Source organism: Tenrec ecaudatus, chromosome 8, assembly GCF_050624435.1.
Source record: "Tenrec ecaudatus isolate mTenEca1 chromosome 8, mTenEca1.hap1, whole genome shotgun sequence".
In the NCBI taxonomy this organism is placed as follows: domain Eukaryota; kingdom Metazoa; phylum Chordata; class Mammalia; order Afrosoricida; family Tenrecidae; genus Tenrec; species Tenrec ecaudatus.
This window is the reverse complement of record NC_134537.1, coordinates 125,448,936-125,469,746: the sequence shown is the minus strand read 5'-3', so window position 1 is coordinate 125,469,746 and position 20,811 is coordinate 125,448,936. Positions and strand designations below refer to the sequence as shown.

General features: G+C 48.5%; 3 protein-coding genes across 3 annotated transcripts in view; 1 reads left to right on the top strand and 2 right to left on the bottom strand.

The window, feature by feature from the left end:
• WWC2 (WW and C2 domain containing 2) overlaps positions 1–15,742 on the top strand; it is a 238,019-nt gene extending 222,277 nt beyond the window's left edge. The window contains exons 22-23 of the mRNA XM_075556845.1: positions 5,574–5,701; positions 10,820–15,742. Coding sequence (XP_075412960.1) covers positions 5,574–5,701; positions 10,820–10,886 — 195 coding nt within the window. The 3' untranslated portion in view covers positions 10,887–15,742. The remainder of the gene's footprint in view (positions 1–5,573; positions 5,702–10,819) is intronic.
• LOC142455531 (claudin-22-like) lies at positions 14,530–15,183 on the bottom strand. Its single transcript, XM_075557240.1, has one exon. It carries the CDS (start codon positions 15,181–15,183, stop codon positions 14,530–14,532), a length of 654 nt encoding a protein of 217 aa, XP_075413355.1.
• Positions 15,743–18,192: 2,450 nt separating the features above from the next.
• Positions 18,193–18,855, bottom strand: LOC142454476 (claudin-24-like). The gene has a single exon (XM_075555779.1). The coding sequence runs from the start codon at positions 18,853–18,855 to the stop codon at positions 18,193–18,195; it is 663 nt and encodes a 220-aa protein (XP_075411894.1).
• Positions 18,856–20,811: the final 1,956 nt, after the last annotated feature.

The window sequence follows — 20,811 nt, the reverse complement described above, 5'->3', positions numbered from 1 at the left end:
CACAGATGTTAACGTTTTAGCAGGTTAGAATCTGCCGGGGAAAGTATGCATCAAAGCTTTCAACACCACTCACTCAACAAAACGAAAGCTAATCACAAAGTTTGCCTTCAACATTGAGGGTTCATTGCCTGCCTTGGTGGTTCTACTTGATTCTTGGCAGCGACTGCTCTGTTGAGCCACGCCGATTTCCCAAGAGAGACCTAGAGAGAAACACGTGTAGATTGCTTTTATGGACCACATCTTTTAATGGGGAAAGAAACAAGAGACATTAAAAATAAATCTGCAAAGGGAATCTCTTTTTTTGGGGGGGGGGGTTACTGACACTTTACACAAAATGGTGTGAATGTAAAATTATAAGTATTTACTAAATAATTTTCATTTACGAAAAGTGCAAGGAGGGGAGCCTTGGTGGCAGAGAGGGTTACTTGTTGGTCAGCGAATCACAGAGTCAGCAGTTCAAAGCCACCAGCTGCTCTGAGGGAGAAAGACAAGGCTTTCTATTCTCATGAAGAGTTAAAGCCTCAGAAACTCACGGGCAGTTCTAGAGTCTCCTATGATGTCACATACAGTGAGTCAGAACACACTCAATGGCAGTGAGTTTATTTTTCTCAAAGGGCTTGCCACTTGTCTTCTTAAACTTAAAACTAACACAGTGTGTGTGCTTTTCCTTTGAGAATATTTTGAACCTGAAAAATATGCTTCCAGTCTAGAGAACAAATATGCATTTATAGAAGAAGTGTCCTCAATCTTACAAACATTTCCAAAAACCCAAAGAGTGGGGAACACTTCCTTATTGATCAACCTGAGGGGCGCTCCCAAAGCCAGACAAGGTCACCCAATGGAAAGGACAGACCATTAACTGCTGGACACGGGTGCAACAACACTGGCAAACCTGAACACACTGAATGGATTATAGCCAGTCATCAGGCGGGAGCTGTTCCAGGAACGCAAGGGTGGTTCAATAGTAGAAAATCAGTCGACGTGATATGTGTATACCATATGAATTAAACCCTATGAATTAAACAACTCCCTGCTGTCGAGCCCATTCCCACTCCTAGTGACCCCATAGGACAGAGTGGAACTGCCCTCAGTGGTTCTGAGACTTTAAATCTTTGAGAGTAGACCGTCTCATCTTCCTCCCGAGGAACAAACAGTTGGTGGGTTTGAACCACTGACCTTGTGGTTAGTTCATTGAGTAACTACCACGCCACCAGAATCCATACCATTCATAGAATAAGCGAAAAGATCCACTTGATCACCTTAGTGGGTGCCCAAGAGGCATCTGACAAAATCCTTTTTTTCCCCCAGCTCACCTACTTTGGACATGCTGTCAAACACAGTCCCTGGGGAGGCACACGCTGCTTGCTAAAAGCAGAGGATCTGTGAGAAAGAGGCAGCCCTCACAGCGATGGCCTGGCTCAGTGGCTACAGCCGTGGGCTCCGACGTAGCAAGGGTAGTGGGATGGCCGCAGCTTTGTGTGTTGCTGAGCTTAGGAGCGAGGGTCTGAGTTGGAGCGGACTCAAGGACACCTTACCACAGTCATCTTCACAGATGTAGATTGCTAGGTCTTCACACACACGCACACGCACGCAGCTGCGTGGGTTCACAAGGCCAGTCTTTCTGTTCATAACCGAGCACTGAGACATTGGGCCACCCAGGCTCCTGAAGGGACGCTAAGGGATTCCTTAAAAGCATCTTTAGTCCCTGGGCGGTGCTGTGCAAATGGATGCTGCTCAGTAAATGTTCTAAGAAGCAGGTTTAAAACCCCAGTCCGTCCTGGGGATGGGTTGTATGGAGATGGGAAATTGGCAGCGCAGGCAGCCAGGTTTCATTTCCAGCGCGCGGGCGGTTTCCCAAAGCGCGGCCCGCACTGGCTAAGTTTCTCCCCTTCCCCAATGAGAGCTAGAAGAAAGCAAAGAAAAACGTGCCCCTGTGTCGGCACCAGATAGCTTGCTTAGAATTCCTGCCCTTGTATTGGCTTTCCAAACAAATCCCCAAAGCAACGCTGTATGTTTATAGTGCCCTGCGGCAAAAATAAGATAAATTAGGGTTTTATTCCTATCAGATAGGGGGACGACTGTATTTAAGTACGCACTAGAACAGCTGCCTTGACACTGTACCACGCCTCCATCGGAGGTGCGCACTGGGGAGGCTCCGCAGTCCCCAGCCAGTGTTGGCGTTACTGCTGTTAGCTCACAGGCCCTGCACACACACAGCAAAACACCGCTCGGCCTGTGACGTCTGCTGTGCCAGCCCGGGGTTGCAGCCCCGGTGCCAGGCCATCTTCTGGAGGGCCTTCCTCTCTTCTGCTGCCCCTCCACTGTGCCAGCGAGATGTCCTTCTGCAGGGCTTGGTCCCTGCTGACAACATGTCCAAAGTACTCCCAAGTCTTGCCATCCTCACTGCGGCCCTGTTTCCCCCAGGACAGATCAGTCTGTCCATGGCACTGGGACTAATCTTCCCGAGCACCACAGTTCAAACGCTTCCCTGGGGTGGAATGCAATTCGCTTTGTAAGGTACCGGCCCCAGTAAGCTCTGCAAATGCAAGCAATTGCCAGAAGCCAACCATTGAATTAGACATCTTTATTGAGCACTTGAGCCCATGTAAATGATCTTAAACAGACACCACCCCTGCCCTCCTGGAGCGGGGGGACAGTGCACAGAGCTCAGAGCACAAGGCAGATGGGAGTCCGAGCCAAAATACCAACCAGGAAGGCTCTAGTTTGCATCTGCTGCAAGAAGGAGTCAAGCCCTGTGGTGGGCAGCAAACGGGCAGAATGACCGCAGCGTGAGTCACTGAAACTCCACATGTGAGAGGAGGAGAAGGAGGGAGTCGCACCCGCGTATTGAAGCCTCACGTCTAATTTCAGTGTGTTTCTGTCACTGAGGACTGGCCCTCGTCTGTGATACCACCCAATCGACCCGTTGCCGTCAAATGACTGTGTGTGTGTGTGTGTGTGTGTGAGCGCGCGCGTGCGCGAGCGCGCATAGTGGAGCTGCTCCAGCGAGTCTTCGATGGAGAAGCAGAGCACCAGGCCTTTCCTCCGAGGGCCTCTGATAAATCATAAACAAACGTCGGTTTGGATTTCCTATCAGGGAAGTCTAAAGCGTCATTATGGCAGTTTTCTCACCCACTAGCAGACTGATACAACCACAGAACCCTAGCGACCTTAGTTGTTGGCACTGAGCCATGGTTGTCTTGGTTACCCAATGCTGCCGTGACACAAGCACCACAAGTGGCCAGCTGTTAGAAAAAGGGATTTATTTTCTCGCAGCTCGGGAGACTGGACGTTTCTCTTCCGGGTGCGGTTCTAAAGGAAGGTCCTTCCTTATCTATGGCCCCATAAGACCCTTGGCCTTCTTTGATGTCTGCCTGTGCCTGTGTCTTTGTGTCATGTCTGTGCTTTTCATGTCTCAGAAGTGATTAGGTTTAGGACCCTGCTCTGGCCCAACTCCATTAATATAAGAGAGGGAAGTTCCAACTTCCCAATCTAGACACATTCAGTAGAGGGCTTAGGATGTCGGCATGTATTTTGGGGACTATACAATTCAATCAAAATATCTGTCTATGTAGTTATGGCTTATTCTGAATATTAAACATGTGATGTATTATTTAACATTAAGTGGTATGTATTTAATATTCATATTTAATATACATTAAATATGTATTACTAAATTCTTAACAAAATGTATGTGAATTGTTGGATGTAAACCTGATCATCCATTTTGGAAATCTTCACCCAATTCACAATAAAAAGGGTTGCTTATTTGAAGTATTATGTCCCATTTGAATGAGCATTGCAGCATGAGATAAATACATGATACCATAGGGTTAATTAAGTCATTCTGCCACTGCCATTCATTCGAATGGGTTTGAGAAAGATTTAGTGACCTAGAGAAATGCTTCCCATGTGCGGTTACTTTTTTTTAAATCATTTTATTGGTGCTTGCACAATTCTTACCACAATCCATGCATCTAGCCATTGTGTCACGCACACCCATACATCTGCTGCCATCATCATTCTCAAAACATTTGTCTTCCACTTGAGCCCTTAATATCAACCACTCATTTCCCCCCGCCCTCCCACGTGCTTAATTTTTAATAAACTTTTAAACAAAATGTGTTGCCTTTCCCATTGCCCCCACCCCCAGTAGGCTCCACCTGACGGCTTCCAACTGCGGGCCAGGGCGGTGCCGGCCTGCTTAGAAATGACAACAGCGAGGCAGGGGCCCTGCAGTAGGAGCCGTGACCATGTGGTGGGTGCTGCTCTCAGAGCTTTACATACATGAGCGCGTTGGAAGTTCAGAGTAACCCTCTAAGGTAAATACTGTGCTCCCGTTTTACAAATGCAGACACGCATGCCCACATTCACACAGTGAGCACCAGACCCAGGCACTGTGCTTCTGAAGTTTGTATCCTTCAACACCTCCTGTTGACTAGATGACTACATGAGATGAAAAGACAGCTTTAAATATACGTGAGCTACTGTCTTTAAATGTATCCATGTAATCCACCTGTCTGTCTGCCACAGTAAAGCAGGTGATCGCCTGTGCTAACTACTTAGTGCAGAGAGTAAGAAGTTGCAACTTCTGACAAGGCGGCGGGTGGATCCTTAGTATGTTGAGCGAAAGAAAGCAGATCCTGAAGGATCCCTTGCACTTGGATCAGCAGGCAAGGCCCATGAAAGCAGAAATCAAGGGCTCAAACAACACAATGGCATTGGGCCAAATCTGCAAGACCTCTTTGAAAACTTGGCAAAGCAAAGATGTCACTCTGATGGCTGAGCTGCACCCGACCTAAGCCGTGGTTTTTTCCCTGTCGCCTCCCATGCCTGTGAAAGCCGGACAGGGAGCGCAAAAAACGGCAGGAGAGTTGGCAACACATCGGAAGGACGACTGTTGAACATACATGGACTGCCGGAAAATGTCAGCCAGCGTGCTCCTGGGAAAAAGGATGGACAAGACTTCACTTACACGCGGTGTTGCATCAGAAGACAGAAGCAAGCAAAAGCCATCCGTGCTGTGAGAAAGGCGAGCGCTGGCAGCCCTGGGGCCAGTGACTGGAGGGGCCACCAGACAGGCTTCTGGGAACAACTGGTGGTATCCGTTCGCCTTGATGTGGGTGCTGGTTTACATGGGTGTCTTCAATTTCGTATAGTACGCTCTTTCTGGTGTGCATATTGTATTTCAAAAATATCTTTTAAACTGGCTCAGAAAGAATAAAAACTTCTTAAAAGATGAACAAAGGGTGGAGAACATGCCAGAATGTCAGCCGCAGACATTTTCTGGAAACCGCGTTACAACCCGTTCTCACTCTTTGGGGACACAAAGGACCCTTGGGGTTCTGCTTGCACCATAAGATACTTCAGCTGCCATTCAAGGAGGCTTGACTTGGCTTGACGGCCGCTCCGTGGCGGTGGGAGCTGGGCATGTTGGAGTTTTCCTCAGGTGGGTTACAGAAGCCCCCCATCGGCTGCTGTCTGTGCAGGCTGCCCTCCCGTGGCTCAGTACCCGCTTCTGAGGGATTCCTCACGCATGTTGTGTGTTTCTTATGCATGTTTTCCTCCTCCAGGCTGAACTATCCAAAGAAGAGCAGAAGCAAGATTTGAATGCTGAGAAGTTGATGCGACAAGTCTCCAAGGACGTGTGTCGGCTTCGGGAGCAGAGCCAGAAGGTGCCTCGGCAGGTGCAGTCCTTCAGGTAAGCGGGCCCCGTCTTGGGCCGCCTTTCTGGTCTCCCTCAGGCCCTCTGCTGTGTGCAGGAAGGCGGAGCGCGGTTGAAGCTAACCCTCAACTCTGCGGCCAGTTGGGATGTACGTGTGTTTCATCCTACTTAAGACTGCACACTCCACCAGTCGATGTCCGGATTCTGTTATAGCTTTGAGTCAAGCCGAGCTCCCCAAGGACCCAGATACCCGCCAACTTTCAGTGGTGATTTGTGCATCTCATGTGGACTCTCCACCGGGTGCAAGCAGTGCACAAAAGGCATCCCCCTTTGGTGTCCTGTTGCTCACTCGCCGGTGGAGCGCCCCCCTGCGCCGCCCCATGCTGCAGACAAAGATCAAGGGTGTCCTGCTCTGGTGCAGTGGGTGCGGAAGGATGGTGGCCGTGCGGAGGGGAGAGGCCAAGGAAAGACAAAAGCAGGAGCCTGTGAGGATGTAGAAGAATCTGAGACAACATGGGGGCAGGTATCGATGGATGCAGAGCAGCGGAGACAAGCTTGTAAGAGGGGCAGCCTCTGGACTTACCCTGGAAGGAGGGGTGCGTGTTTCAGGCGCTGGCGCAGGGAGAAGCGCCTTGTGGTCAGCGCAGACGGCAGCTTGGGGTTCAGCCTGCAATAAGGCTTTGTATGCTGTGCTGCTCGTTTTTCACTTGGTTTTCTACCCTAAGGGTCTTGCAGTGGTGGGGGTAGACTTGGGAGGTGCCGTGGAAAGCTCTGGGGCCACAGCTGGTATGTATCTGGCTGCTCCCTGCAAGGTCAGCATATTTGGTTTTCCAGGCACAACACAGGAGAAAAACGGGGCCTTCCTGCTCCCGTAAAGAGTTACACTCTTAGAAACCCACAGGGGCAGTTCTACCCTGACCTACAAGGTCACTGTGAGTTGGCATCTACTCGATGGCAGTGCGTTTGGTTTGGCTTTTTGGGTTTGGTCTTGGTTTTTTGCCCCAAAGAGCTGAGTGGAGCATCGCTAAGAGAGAATCTTGTAAGGGGGAGACCAATGAGTTGGCAGAGGTGTGACCCGGGAGGAGCATAGGGGGGTGCAATGGGGCAAGAGGAGAGGCCGCTGTGGGGACAGCAGTTACATAGGGCACTATCCTGGGAACAGTGGCCAGTAGACTCATGGAAATAAGCCAAGACCAAGGCTAAGGGCCGAGCAGGAGATAAAGACTGGGCATCTTCCCCTTGGAGGGAGCGCTTAAATCCATGGAAAGGACTCTCAGAACAAACAGCTGACTTGGAATTGGGCTTCCCCCCAAAAAAAAACATTCAGAGCCCCCCCCCGCCCCAAGATGCACAGTATAAAAAAATGGTTTACACAGCTGAACAGGACGCGCCTGGGTCTGCAGGGCGAGGAGGAGATGGTTGGGACTGCCCTGTGGCAGCAGAGAGCGGGGAGGGAAAGGTTCCCCTTCACAGGGTGAGCAGACACCAGTGACCATCCCGGGACACGTGCAGACCCGTCACGAGGCTGGACAGCTGGTCTGTTTTTGGAACTAGGAGAACGTCCCCAAAATTGGGAAGGCAAAAGGAAGATGAAGCTGAGACAGGCGCTTCCATGGAAATGGCCTCCGCAGGTTTTCCTCCGCGGCTGGTGTTGACTGCGGCCCGTGTGAATGCGCGTGGCGTGGGGCAGCCTTCAGAAAGCCTCTGGGCTTGAGAGAGGAAGCCATCCCTCCTGATTCCTTACCCCTCGAAGCTGCACGGCACACAGATTCAGTCTCAACAACCAGATAGAAAAGGGAGCGAGAGAAACCAGAGAGGAGAGTGGCATGGAGTTTGGAGGAGGGCAGGTTGGGAAGGGACAGGAGTCAGTGGCTGGGAAGGGAGGGATGGGAACCTCCCAAAGCAGGAGGACACATAATGGGCTTCACTGCTCTTTGATATGTAAAATCCCAAAGTCAAGCGCCAGGTCTTCCCTTCCTGGGTTCTGCTCAAGGATCCCTGTTGTGTCTTTTCAGAGGGGCAGGGTTTTAAAACAGAGTGGTGAGAGGAATCTTCATGTCCTTGGTATCTGGGTCATCTTGAAGGGTAACCAAGATTGCGCCCAAGTTGTTATTAAAATGCAAAGGCTTCACCAGTAGCACCCCCCACACACCTGCTGCCATGACACCAAACCACGGACCAGTCTCTCTAGGCAGGCAGGTGATGAGAGCATGGGATGGCCGCACCTGAGGGCAGGGCTTGCCCACTGACAGCTGGTTGCGGTGGGGCCCCGGGTGGAGGGGTTTGGGAACATTCTGCTTGCCTGAACCCTGGCCTGCTAACACCCGGCTGCTTCTCCCCCCGGGGACCATGCCCCCAGTGCTCCCCAGCCTGACTGTGTGAGGGCAGGCAGCTCATCCGGACGTAAGGACTCATGAGTCAGAGAAAGTCTGTCCGCAGACTGTGTGAGGGCAAGGGCCCCCAGTTTTCAACTTGAAGCTGCCATTGATCTCACACCCACAGGCTCTTTCGATCCACTCCCGTGGGGAGTTTAACCAATTGAAAGGACACCACACCACCAAAGTTGCTCTCATTTCGATTTCCACAGATTTTTCACTCATCCTGTTCTCCTCCATCCTGGTTCCTGTTTCGAACCCCACATGAGACTGCTGGTTCCTTAAGGGGGGGCCAGCACCTTATTCCTCCTCACCGCTACCTACATGCCCCTCCTAACAGACCCGGAGTCAACATGTGGTGGGTCATTGTAGACCAAGATTTGCTCCTGTCTTTGGTCATCTTGCTCATCTTCATTGTGATACTCCGCTAATCTCTGGGAAATGGGCTACTGCCCCCCGAACAACAACGTCTCTCTCTCTCTCTCTCTCTGTCTCTCTCTCTCTCTCTCCCTCTCCCTCCCTCCCCCCCTTGTCCCATTCAGGTTGTTTCTACTCAACTCAGCTTTAGGAGGAGAGTTCTTAACCTTTCCCATGGCCGAGCCCCCTCTTCTCACCTCATTTGAGTGAGGACATCTTTCGGAGAGGTCCCTGAAGAGCCTCAAGCCCACCTTGAGCCCCTGGTGGTTTGAAAGCTGACGTTGGACATCCGGAGGGGAACATGCAGGCTTGCTTGATTGATGAGTGATTTACCATTAGCAGGAGCTGCTGTTCGCCTTCATGTCCCACTCTATTTATTTTTTCTTAATATTTTTAAATGATGAACAATAGTTCCACACTGTTGTACTTATCAGACCAAAATGCAATTAGCCATTTCTGAATTAAATTCTTGGAGGGATTATAGACAAAGGGGTGTGTTTGCAAAGAAAAGTGGCTAGCCATTCACTGAGATTAAGAGAAAACCCAGAGGGACATAGTGCAGGCATTGTGCCCGATCTGACCCCACAACACCGGACGAAACTCTAAGGGTGTGCAAGACTGCAGCAAGGGGAGCAAAGCAATGAAGTCCCCAGGGAATACCAAAAATAGACTTTTGGGGGAAAGGCTTGGTACTCCACCAGACTCGACCAGAAAGCACTCCTAAAGGTCAACAAACAAACAATTTATAAGCTTTTGGGTTTTTTGGTCATTTTTTTCTTTTGTTCTGTCTTGTTTTTGTACTTATTATTACCTCTGCATGTCTATCTAGATAAGCTAGGCGGGATAAACAATCCGGAGGAGAAAACAACAACGGCACTGACAGTTCCAGGAGGGGACCCGGGGAGGTGGGGAAAAGGAAAGCGGGTGTCAACAAACCCAGGGACAAGGGAACAACAAGTGATCTAAAATCAATGGTGAGGAGGGCGTAGGATGCCTGAAAGGTCTTGATCAAGGGCAAGGAAGTCAAGAAGAATTATTGAAACCCAAACGAGGCTGAACATGATAGTGAGACAAGAGGAAAGTAAAATGAAATAGAGGAGGCAAAGGACATTTACAGAGGTCTAAATACAGGCATGTACATATATAACTATAAGGAAATAGATCTATGTACATAATTTATATGATAAGTATCAAGGTAGCACATGGACATTGGGTCACAACTCAAGTACTCCCTCAATGCAAGAACACTTTGTTCTAATAACCAGCATTCCATGATGCTCAACTTCCTGACATGATCACTGAAGACAAAATGGGTGCATAAGCAAATGTGGTGAAGAAAGTTGATGGTGCCCAGCTATCAAGGGATATAGCATCTGAAGTCTTAAAGGCTTTAGGACAAACAAGCAGCCATCTAGCTGAGAAGCAATAAAGCCCACATGGAAGAAGCACACTAGCCTTTGTGATCATCAATGTGAATGAGGGGGAGTGCGGAGTGGACCCAAAGCCCATCTGTAGACAATGGACATCCCTTACACAGAGGTCACAAGGAAGAGAGGAGCCAGTCAGGGTATAGTATAACACTGATGAAACATAAAACTTTGCTCTAGTTCTTTAATGTTTCCTCCCCTCACTATCATGACCCAAATTTTCCCTTACAAATCTAGCTAGACCAGAGCATGTACACTTGTACAGATAAGAGCTGGAAACATTGGGAACCCAGGTCAGATAAACCCCTCAGGACCAATAATGAGAGTAGCGATACCAGAAGGGGAAGGAGAAGGTAGGGGGAGGAAGGATGAACCAATCACAATGATCTACGGATAACTCCCTCCCAGAGGGTTGGACTACAGAGAAATAGGTGAAGGGAGTCGGTGGTAGGTGTAAGACATGAAAAAAAATTATAAATGATTACAGGTTCGGGAGGGAGGGAAGGTGGAGAGGGGGAAATGAGCTGATACCATACCAAGGGCTCAAGTAGAAAGAAAATATTTTGAAAATGATGATAGCAACATATGTACAAATGAGCTTGACACAATGGATGGATGGATGGATTGTGATAAGAGCTGTACAAGCCCCCAATAAAAAGATTTTTTAAAACACTAAAAATAGCTTCTTTGGAATTCCCTTTATGGGAACACTCCAAGTCCACATCATTAGAGGAATGGATAAACAGTAGATGGCACGTAGCCCGATTTTAAGAGCTCACGCCAACCGTGCGCGTGAGTGAGTAGCGTTCTAGCCGAGGACCGATGTGGTGGCTGTGGTGTGGAGCCGCCGTGGGCATTCTTGGCGACGCTTCTCTTGACGGCCAAGTACATTCAGTGTGATATTAAAGCAGGTTTCTCTCTCCCCTTGACTCTAGGGAGAAGATTGCCTACTTCACCCGAGCAAAGATCAGCATTCCTTCCCTGCCGGCTGACGATGTATAGTTACATCATTTGAGACGCTATGTTTTTCAACTGCTCACTTGTTTGGGGCGGGTGAAAGAGCGATCGTTTGGTTTGGTTTGTAACAGAACTGTCAACTCTTAAAGAGCTCGTATTTTCACATCACATTTTCAACTGATTAATTTGTAAAATACCTTGAATGTAATTCTTATTACCCCCTCCCTTTCTCTCCGTAAATCAGATAACACAAACAGTAATCTGGTACACAAACATACAACGCGTGTGCATTGCCGCTGGGCTGCGGGATCAGACCGGCAGCGGGCGGCACCAGGTTGCCCTGTGGAGCGGCCTGGGCGGGCACCGCTTGTCCGGCAGAGGGGCTTTGGGTCGTGAGTCCACTGTGATTGTGGCGGCAGTGCCGTGTGTTCCTCGTGCCCGTGGGGCAGCTACGGCCATGCGGAGCTTCCCGCCAGAGCGCCACGTCCACCGGAACCGTGGATGGTGCCAGACCTGTCACCTGCCAAGGAGCCCTTTGGTTCCTGAAAACGTTGTCCTTTGTGTCCTTTGAGATTTGTCTAAAGAAAACAAACACTTGACAAACGGAACGCAAGAATATAAAAACGCAAAGGAGTAGCCTATGCTCCTGGGCCGTGACTCAGCGGTGATTGGTTGCGCTGGGGGTGGCGAGCCCAGAGAAGGGAAGCGGTGTCCCTAAGACCCCCCACCCGAGCCAGCAGGGGAGCTGTCTGCGCTTGCACACGCGCCCAGTGTGGGTCTCTGGCGTGTGTCCAAGCGCGGTGCCCGCAGGACAGACAGCCCTGGGGCTGTGGAGGGGAAAGCGTTTAGGGGCTCATTTGGTGAAACCGGGAAAAAGCGGAAAAGAATCTTGGCGGAGTCAAAAATAAAGCAATGCTTTATCAAACGGACTTCTAGCATTTACTAGAACTTGACTGTGCAGCTCCCATTTGTAGGGGATTCCATCTGTAGTTCATGGTCACGAGTTGGGGTGCCAAGAGAATAGCATGACGGGGCTGTGGATTTGAGGTCTAAGCTGAAGAGTTCATAAAGCAGCCGTCCAGCCAGTTTCAGAGGGACAAATCTAGAGCTGAAAACCAAGTGTCCTCTGGTTTCGAATTTCCGCTTCTCCAGGGCACGTCTTCAAGAAGCTGCACCTCGCTGTGGCTTGGCCAGGGCTTCCGAAAGTAGCCTTTCTGTGCCGTGACGCACGCGCAGTGCTCAGTCTCATACTGGAAGAAGACGTTGTTTGTCTGTTTTTGTTAACCACCTTATGGTAGCAAGTTTAAAAAAAGAACTTAAAAGAAGGAGCCTCCTAAAAGCTTTGTTCCTAATCTCGAAGAATCCGCACACACCAGGTGGCTGTTTCCAAAAGTGACTATGCATATTTCAGGAAGGTCATTTGTTCAGATTCAAATTCAGCAATATCTGAGCCTACCACTTTAATTAATGAAGACAGTTGGACCATGCTTTCTTTTCTGCCCATAACTTTCCCAGCGCCTGTATGCAAATGCCTTGGAAGCTATAACTGGATCTGACACTATGAACAGAAACCCACCTGGGGAGCTGACTGAGTATAGTCCCTCTGGGCGGCCCAGGCTACCTTCTTAGATGCCTGAAGTAAGGCAGAGCGAATACCAGTCAGTCAAGGTGAAATGTGAAAGACAGACATTCTGAAGTTTATTTAATGTGGAGGTAAATGAAGGTCAGCTGACTCAGCTTTTAAGTTTGGCTATGAAAATATAGTTATGTGTAGTGCTGGTCGATCGTATTTTCTTCATTTATTTATTTACGGTCTTATTTATGTTCTGTTTAATATATAATTCGGTCTGGCCATTTTTAAGTGTTTTGACATAGAAGAGGCTATATTGGAAATATCTACAGCTTTATAAATCTTCATCAGATTAGCTGTTCACTTTTTTCCTTTTTAATAAAAAAAATGTTCCAGACAAAGTGTTAAAGAATAAAATCTGCCTCAGGCTGGTAGTTAATAGTTGGGACCAAGGTCTAGGTTTTATTTTGCAAAATGTGCTCATTTCTAACATGGGGGACAAGCTTATTTTAAAATAACCCTTTGTCCACACCTTTAAACGTCAGCAATATGTTATGTATTTATAGGCAGCTTTTAACACTCTATCATTATTTGTACTAACCCCAGTGATTCACAAAACAATTTAATAACTTGATCACAAAACCGTATGGATAAATATGAATTTCAATATTATAAATTCTGTTTTTAAAGGTAGAATTTGTTCTGCACAAGGTGAAAAGAAGGTTATACTTAGTTCTCAGCTTTGCATTACCAGTAGATTATTACAGTTTTGTATATCAGAATCTGAATGTTACAGGTACAAAAAGAATACTCATCAAATGGACACAGTTTAGCTGCAATTCTGTAGCATGTAAATCAAATTTTAATCTTTCTTTGCTATTGCTCTATTTGTATCAAATATCAAAAGCTCAGGACTGAACTAAATATTTAATCAGGTTAAATTCTTGAAAATGTTTCTGTTATAATTTGTCTTGTTTATAAAAGTATGCAAATACATCATGTAGATTAACTTTGGTTTCTGCACTTTCCATGTGTTTGTGGATGGAAAATTTCAGTGGGATTTCCCCCCCCCCCCAAAAAAAAGCTGCATATTGCCTAATACTTTCTTTTAGTGTCGTTTATTATTCAATTGCTTTCCCTGATCGGCCCATGCACAAGCGTTTTCTCGAACCATATTCGGAATAAATATAAAAATCCTTCATGAGGCATTCCCCAAGCCAGCAGCGGGCAGTGAGCAGTTCTTGCTTAGACGCCGTGTTTTGCTGATTTTATAAAAGGCAGACCGACCCTGGCTCGCTGTGCCCAGGGCCACGAGGGGCATGGGTCCTCATAGCACTCTTCCTAGACATGGGACCCAGCCCAGGCCGCCCCAGTGGCTGCTCCCCCGCCAGGGCAGCTGCTGACACTGGCCATCAAGTGCTCCAGTCAGAAGCAGCGACAGGCCTGTGCCGGCCGGTTTCACACACACCTTCAAAAGCACGAGGCGCCCCTCCTCGGCCTCTGCTGTAGCCAACAAGGCCGAGTGACCGACCGTGGCAGCCTTTTGGAACGGAGATCCCGCAGGCTCCCGGGTCCCTGGTGGAAGGAGAAGAGATGCATCCCAGGTCTTGCGCGTCCCAGGCTTTTAAAGAGCAGGTGATTTGTGTCGTTTAATCGGATGTATGCATGTTAAATAAATCCTGTAGCAAGACTCGGGCTTCGTTATATAGTAGGTTATCTCCAACACTTGAAAGAAATAAATGATCAGCAATAACACATCCAATTGCCAACACGCATCATCTCCGTATGAGTAACACCTTTAATGCTAAGGACTGCTAGAATGTCTTATTTACCAGTCCTGTGTAATCACAGCCTGTGTTAGAACAGAAACGCATCGATGGTAATAAGTATGATGACTATTAAGTCTTGATTGCCTTTTGGGGCTCGAAGCAGAAGGTACAAATGGTTTACCAGCCTTCAGAAGAAATTACAGTTGTTTAAGAACTGTGGGGAGTGGAATGCATTATTACACAATATAAAGCACAGAGAATGGGTGACAGTTAGCTGTAGCTCCTACCCAACCCAGAAAAGAGCAGGCCGCTTAGATAAGATACACTGATAAGCTTCCAGCTTAGAGTTTCAGTTGATGTTTCTCATCTCCAGTTGCTGACAATGATCTTGCCCCTTGGCTGCTGCATAGCGGCCGGAAGCTAGCGGGGCTTGGGCTGAGCAGGCTGCACAGTTCAGCAGAGACCCTCCGAGTATCAGGAAAAATCCAGCGAACCAGCCAAGAAAGAGGGCTTCCCCAAACTCCCACCTGGGCACAATCTCAGGCATGCTCTCGTCCCAAAACTCCTGCACCGTGACGTAGGCCACCCAGGACACTGGGACAAGCACGGCAAGCCCCGAGGTCCAGAGCAGGGCTCCTCCCAGGATGAGCAGTCGCTTCTTAAGAGCCCGCTGCCCCTCTCCAAATCGCAGGCAGTCCAGGCCAAACCCAGAGACCAGGAGGCCCAGCAACCCCAGTCCATTGGACAGAAACATTAAAATCCTTGAGATCCGGAGTTCGGCCGGCAAAGCCAAGAAAGAGTCAAAGTCCTTGCATTGCATGCCCGCTTCCTCCTGGATGACACAGGTCTGCCAGAGTCCCGTGGTCCAGTTCTCCATCTCATTTAAGTCCAGGTTGAGGTTTTTCCACTGTGGCAGGTAGTTGGTAAGACAGCCGAAAACCCACCCCAGCAGAGACAATGACAGGCCAGTCAATTGTGCCACCGTCCGAAATAAGAAGGCCATCCTAGAAGACAGCGTTAGCCAAACTGGTGCCTGCCCTGCTGCTGCTGCTGGGAAAGAACTGTGACAGGCACGCAGTTATCACTTGCGGAGCTCAGGAACCCCTTCTGTTTGTTTTTGTTTCCATTGTGTATATAGGAGGATTCCTGCCAGAGTTGCTATTGTGTTGATTGCATGTTGAATGGGTTTCAGAAAGAGCCCCGGGGAAATAATGCTGCAAACCACGAATGACAAGGTGGGGCCAAGCCTGTGTTTCTGACCTAGGGGCTGAATTTCCTGGAGAGCCGTTTGTCAGTGGTAATCCTCTTTTCAGTGTTTGGAGTGTAAATGGCCTTTGTATGGTGTCTAACCTTTCTGACAAATCAAAGAATTAAGCCTAGATTCAGAATGTTTAATTGGCCATTGTGGTCAACTCCCCCTGCTTTGTCTCTTGACTAATTGCACCTGCCAGATTGTCAGCTCTCACGTTGCAGTGAGCATGTTGCAGGAACACTGGGTGTTCTCCTTTTTTAAAAAATAGGTTCAAGTATTTCTTAGCCAAATAAATCAATCTTACCAGAAATCTCTCTAATACTTTAGCCTATTTTTTAAAATCCCCTAGACTACGTAGACCGTGGGACACATGAAACAGTATCTGTACAGCTCCCACCCTGCGGACCTGCCTGCCTTCCTGGCAGATCCGTGCGCTTGTGCATGACGCTCACGTGCTTCATGGGCCCCTTTGCTCAGCTATGCTTTTGGTGCTGAGGAAACCTGGAGCAAGAGACTGTGCATTAGAACCACCGTCTCCGTTGACCTCACCAGAGATGGCTCCACACTTTTATGATCCAAGAAATGAATGTTTCCATTAGGACAAATGAGCCAGCGATATCTGGATAGCAGGAAAGACAATTTCTAAGTATGACACCTTATTTTCTGTTTGTTTTAATTATTTTATTGGGTCTCATACAACTCTTATCACAATCCATACATACATCAATCGTGTAAAGCACATTTGTACATTCGCTACCCTCATCATTCTCAAAACATTTACTCTCCATGTAAGCCCCTGGCATCAGCTCATTTTTCTCCCTTCCTCCCTGCTCCCCTCTCCCTCGTGAACCCTTGATAATTTATAAATTATTATTTGGTCATATCTTACACTGTCCGACGTCTCCCTTCACCCACTTTTCTGATGTCCTTCCCCTAGGGAGGGGGTTATATGTGGAACCTTGTAATCGGTTCCCCTTTCCAACCCACCCTCCCGGTATCTCCACTCTCACCTCTGGTCCTGAAGGGATCATCCACCCTGGATTCCCTGTGTTTCCAGTTCCTATCTGTGTTAGTCTGGGTACTTTAGATTAACAATCCACAGAAACTCGTGTGTAAGAGAGAGTTCTATATAAAGGTTAAGTGTGCATCAAAAAAACATCCCAATGCAGTGCTGCCCAAGCCCACAAGTCCAACATTAGCCCATATGTCCCACACCCATCCACAAAGTCCTCCGCCGTCTCACAAACATGCAATGATGCCAATTTCAGGAGGAAAGCCGAGTCAGTGAATGTGTAAGCATCTCAGCGCTGGCGGGGGTCTCCACACGGCTGCTCCAGCACCCAGGGCTGCATCAGGGTAGGTCCATGTGGCTTCTCCTCGGGGATGTCTTGCAGGAAGTGAGCCTTGCAAGCTAAAGCAGGGAACTGGCTAAGGCTGCTGCACCCTGGTGTGACCATCAGAAAGCAAGAGACCTGAAAACTAGAAAGGTGAGCCTCACCAGGACATTTATCCCTCCACCCTTCAATTAACCCGACATATGTTTATCGGCCAGGTTGGCACAATAAACTAACTCATTATCTGTACCAGTGTACACTTAGTATGAAACTTATGAGAAAATAGATGAGAGGTCAGATAGACAGTTTGTCATCTGAAAAATATTACAATATGGACAGACAGGTTTCATTTCAAAACATCCTGTCACAAAGAACCCCACTGCTATAGAGCTGAACCAATTCCACCTCCCGGAGAGGGTTCCGGGGGTATAAATCTTTATGGAAGTAGCTAGCCTCGTTTTTCTCACATGGAGCCACTGGTGGGTTTGAACCACTAACCTTTTGATACCAGCCCAACAGTACCACCAGGGCTCCTCGCCACAGAAGGTGCCTAGTAATTCCCTCAAGACAAACCACTTCTCTTCAAGAACACACAAGTATTTTCTGCAGGACTTGGGGGAAGGAGGGGGGCATTGTGGAAATACCATCTTGGGAGTAGCTTAGCATGTGGTTTTGCTATACAGAACATCTGAAAGATTGAAAAAAATATATGTTTGAAGGTTTTTTTGGTTTGGGTTTTTTTTTTAATAATTTTATTGGGGGCTCGTACAATTCTTACCACAATCCATCCATTGTATCAATCATATTTGTACATCTGTTGCCATCATCATTCTCAAAACATTGGCTTTCTACTTGAGCCCTTGGTATCCGTGCCTTTCCACCCCTACCTTCCCTCCTTCACGAACCCTTGATAATTTATACATTTTTTTGTTCCCATCTTACACTGACCACTGTCTCCCTCCACCCATTATTCTGTTGTCTGTCCCCCTGGGAGGGGCTTACATGTAGATCATTGTAAGCTCCCCCTCCCCGCCGCCTTCAACATATATATATATTTGTTAACCGTTCCCTCGGGAAACCGTTTCTAGCTATTGGCAAGAGCAACGCAAAGAAAAGCTACCTAATGTAAACGCTAGCACATGAAATCTTGGGACTCTGTATCGGGCAAGGGTCACGCTGATTTCAAAGCACACACAAACACAAAATAGATCAAGGACACTTTTTGCTCATACCATATTATTTCAAAGATAGGCCTCCCTGCCCGCCCCCCCCCCACCTCAGTATTTGTCCAGGAGGGGGCAGGAGGATGGGACACGTCAGGGAAAAAACCAGCTCTTGAACATGGGCATCTAGCAACACCGATTTAACTACGCAACAAAGAGACCTTTGTCATCACAGCGAGAAGCCCGCTGGCCTCATCTAAGTCTTACACTCTAGGATCCGAGGCTCTGTTTTCCAGGTACGGACACTGAGTTTCCACTTCTGCCACTGCATAGCGGCCGGATGCTAGCGGGGCTTGGGCTGAGCAGGCTGCACAGTTCAGCAGAGACCCCCCTAGGAGGAGAGAAACTCCAGCGAACCAGCCAAGAAAGAGGGCTTCCCCAAACTCCCACCTGGGCACAATCTCAGGCATGCTCTCGTCCCAAAACTCCTGCACCGTGATGTAGGCCACCCAGGACACTGGGACAAGCACGGCGAGCCCCGAGGTCCAGAGCAGGGCTCCTCCCAGGATGAGCAGTCGCTTCTTAAGAGCCCGCTGCCCCTCTCCAACTCGCAGGCAGTCCAGGCCAAACCCAGAGACCAGGAGGCCCAGCAACCCCAGTCCATTGGACAGAAACATTAAAATCCTTGAGACCCGGAGTTCGGCCGGCAAAGCCAAGAAAGAGTCAAAGTCCTTGCACTGCATGCCCGCTTCCTCCTGGATGACACAGGTCTGCCAGAGTCCCGTGGTCCAGTTCTCCATCTCATTTAAGTCCAGGTTGAGGTTTTTCCAGTGTGGCAAATAAGTTATAACAATGGAGAAGACCCATCCCAGCAAAGATAGCAAAAGTCCGGCCAGCTGCATTGCTATTCCAAAGACTAGGGCCATGGTGTGAAAGCTCAGGCTGTCTGTCCCTCTATAGGAGCCGCTGGCTTTTGTGTTTGAAGGTCGTGTGAGGATCCTGGTTCTATGCTGCCTGGAATGTGAGCTTTGGTCTTGAACTCTTTGGGCACCCTGAAATGCGTGTTTGTTCTTCTTGAATATAGTGTTTCATGTAAAGGACGAAGGAATCTGTTAAAACTATGAGTTAGGCTTTCTGATAAGGATTTGATCTGTTACCTTCCAATTTGCTTGGTAAAATTATATCCCCAATGCTTGATGATTCTAAGTCTTAGGATGGACAAAGAAGGCTCTATGACCCCTCACCCTAAAACACAACGGAAATCTTTGTGCTTCAATATGGATTAATTAGATTTTAAGTGGTGATAAAAAGGCCAGCTCCTTTACAACAGGACTTCATTGTAAAAACTAAATCTGAGATTCCAGGGATGTAAAACAAGGCCTTGCAAAGAAAGGTAGACTGTTTCCCTATAATCTGTATTCTTCTCCACTCCCTTAACCTACACAAGAGCCGGGGCCACCTTCTTGAGTGTCACTGGGACTCGAGACTTGGCAGGAAGGTTTCTCTCCGTCTCCTTTGAAAGGCAGAGGCTGGTTTGTTGGGTTAATTAAAAGGAAAAGGACCGTGGCGGATCCTCAAAGAGCCCAAACTAGGGGGAGCATCCGGGGAAGCACTGCATGTCACTGGGAGGCCTTCACCAACCTCATGACAAGCTGGTGGTAAAGCGAGAGGGGTGTTTTGGTCCACAGCTCCCCCCGCGAAGCCACGGAGCTCAGCGCAGCAGCAGCCTCGACTCCTGCCAGTTCCCAGACTGTTTGTCTCTGACGCATGAACAATGGCCGCAGTGGGGCTGACTTTGGACACTTCACCTTGTTTATTTTGTTTTAGAACTTAGGCCACACCTTGAGAGCATACTTGTGCAGAGCGTGACCCTGTGCACAGATAGACCTTCATGGCCTGGACCAAAGGTCACATGCTCCGGATTCCTAGGTTGCTCCCCAGGCCCTCTGGGTGCCCTCTCCCATGCCCAGAAGACAGGACATGCAGGTTCCCACTGCCCTGGAAGCTCTAACTTGGCGAGGTAGAGCCACTCCCCGTCACAGTTCAACAGCCAAGGGCAGTTCAGGAGCAGGGATGATTCTCTATGAAGTTGCAAATTCAAAGCTCAGGGGAGATAAACACCCCCCACCAGCATCATCACCTGATCGATCCAGATTTGCATAAAAATTGAGTTGGTGGGGAGTGTGTTTTCCTTTTAAGTTTCAACAAGTTCACCACCTGATGCGCCCTTTCACTTTTCAAAGTCAGATTACCTTGAACTAGCTTGAGTGTCGGTTAGACCTGCATCTGGCAATTTGTCTCATCACTGGGAGAGGGGACAGTGATGAGCTGGTGCTGGTGAAAGGTGGAGAGTCATCAGAAATTACAGGGTGCTGGTTCTTAACATGGCCATGACACATTGTTTACAACATGGAATGGAATAAGCTGCTCGTTGAGGTGGGGAAACCTCCGTGTCGAAGGCCGAGTAGTCCAGCGGATGGGCCATCTGTCAGGACAACCCCAGGAGAGACTTCTGCCATGTTAGAGCCAGATGACCTTGAAGTGCCCTCTACCCACTCAATTATTCTTTCAACAGTTATAAAAAATGACTTTTGAGCCCCTTAACTTTCCAGGCTCAGTTCTGGGCTGAAGTATAAGGAAGACCAGATCGGATACAGTTCCCTCGACTTCCCCCTGTGAGGCTCACACTGAGTGGAGAATGGCCTTTACTGAGCAAGTAAAGGAGACAATGAGAGGAGAAAGTGCGAGAGCCACAGTGCTCCAGGCAGGCAAAGCCTAGTGCGCTAGCTCTTGAGGCAGACTCTGCTCACAGAGGAGCTGAAGCCACAAAGGCAGGCCCGGGTTGGTTTTAGTTTTTGGCTTACCTACTTAGTCCATGTTAC

What these genes read in the sequence shown, in the direction of transcription:
- LOC142455531 (XM_075557240.1), bottom strand. Translation starts at nt 15,183, where the DNA reads ATGGCCTTCTTATTTCGGACGGTGGCACAATTGACTGGCCTGTCATTG.
- LOC142454476 (XM_075555779.1), bottom strand. Translation starts at nt 18,855, where the DNA reads ATGGCCCTAGTCTTTGGAATAGCAATGCAGCTGGCCGGACTTTTGCTA.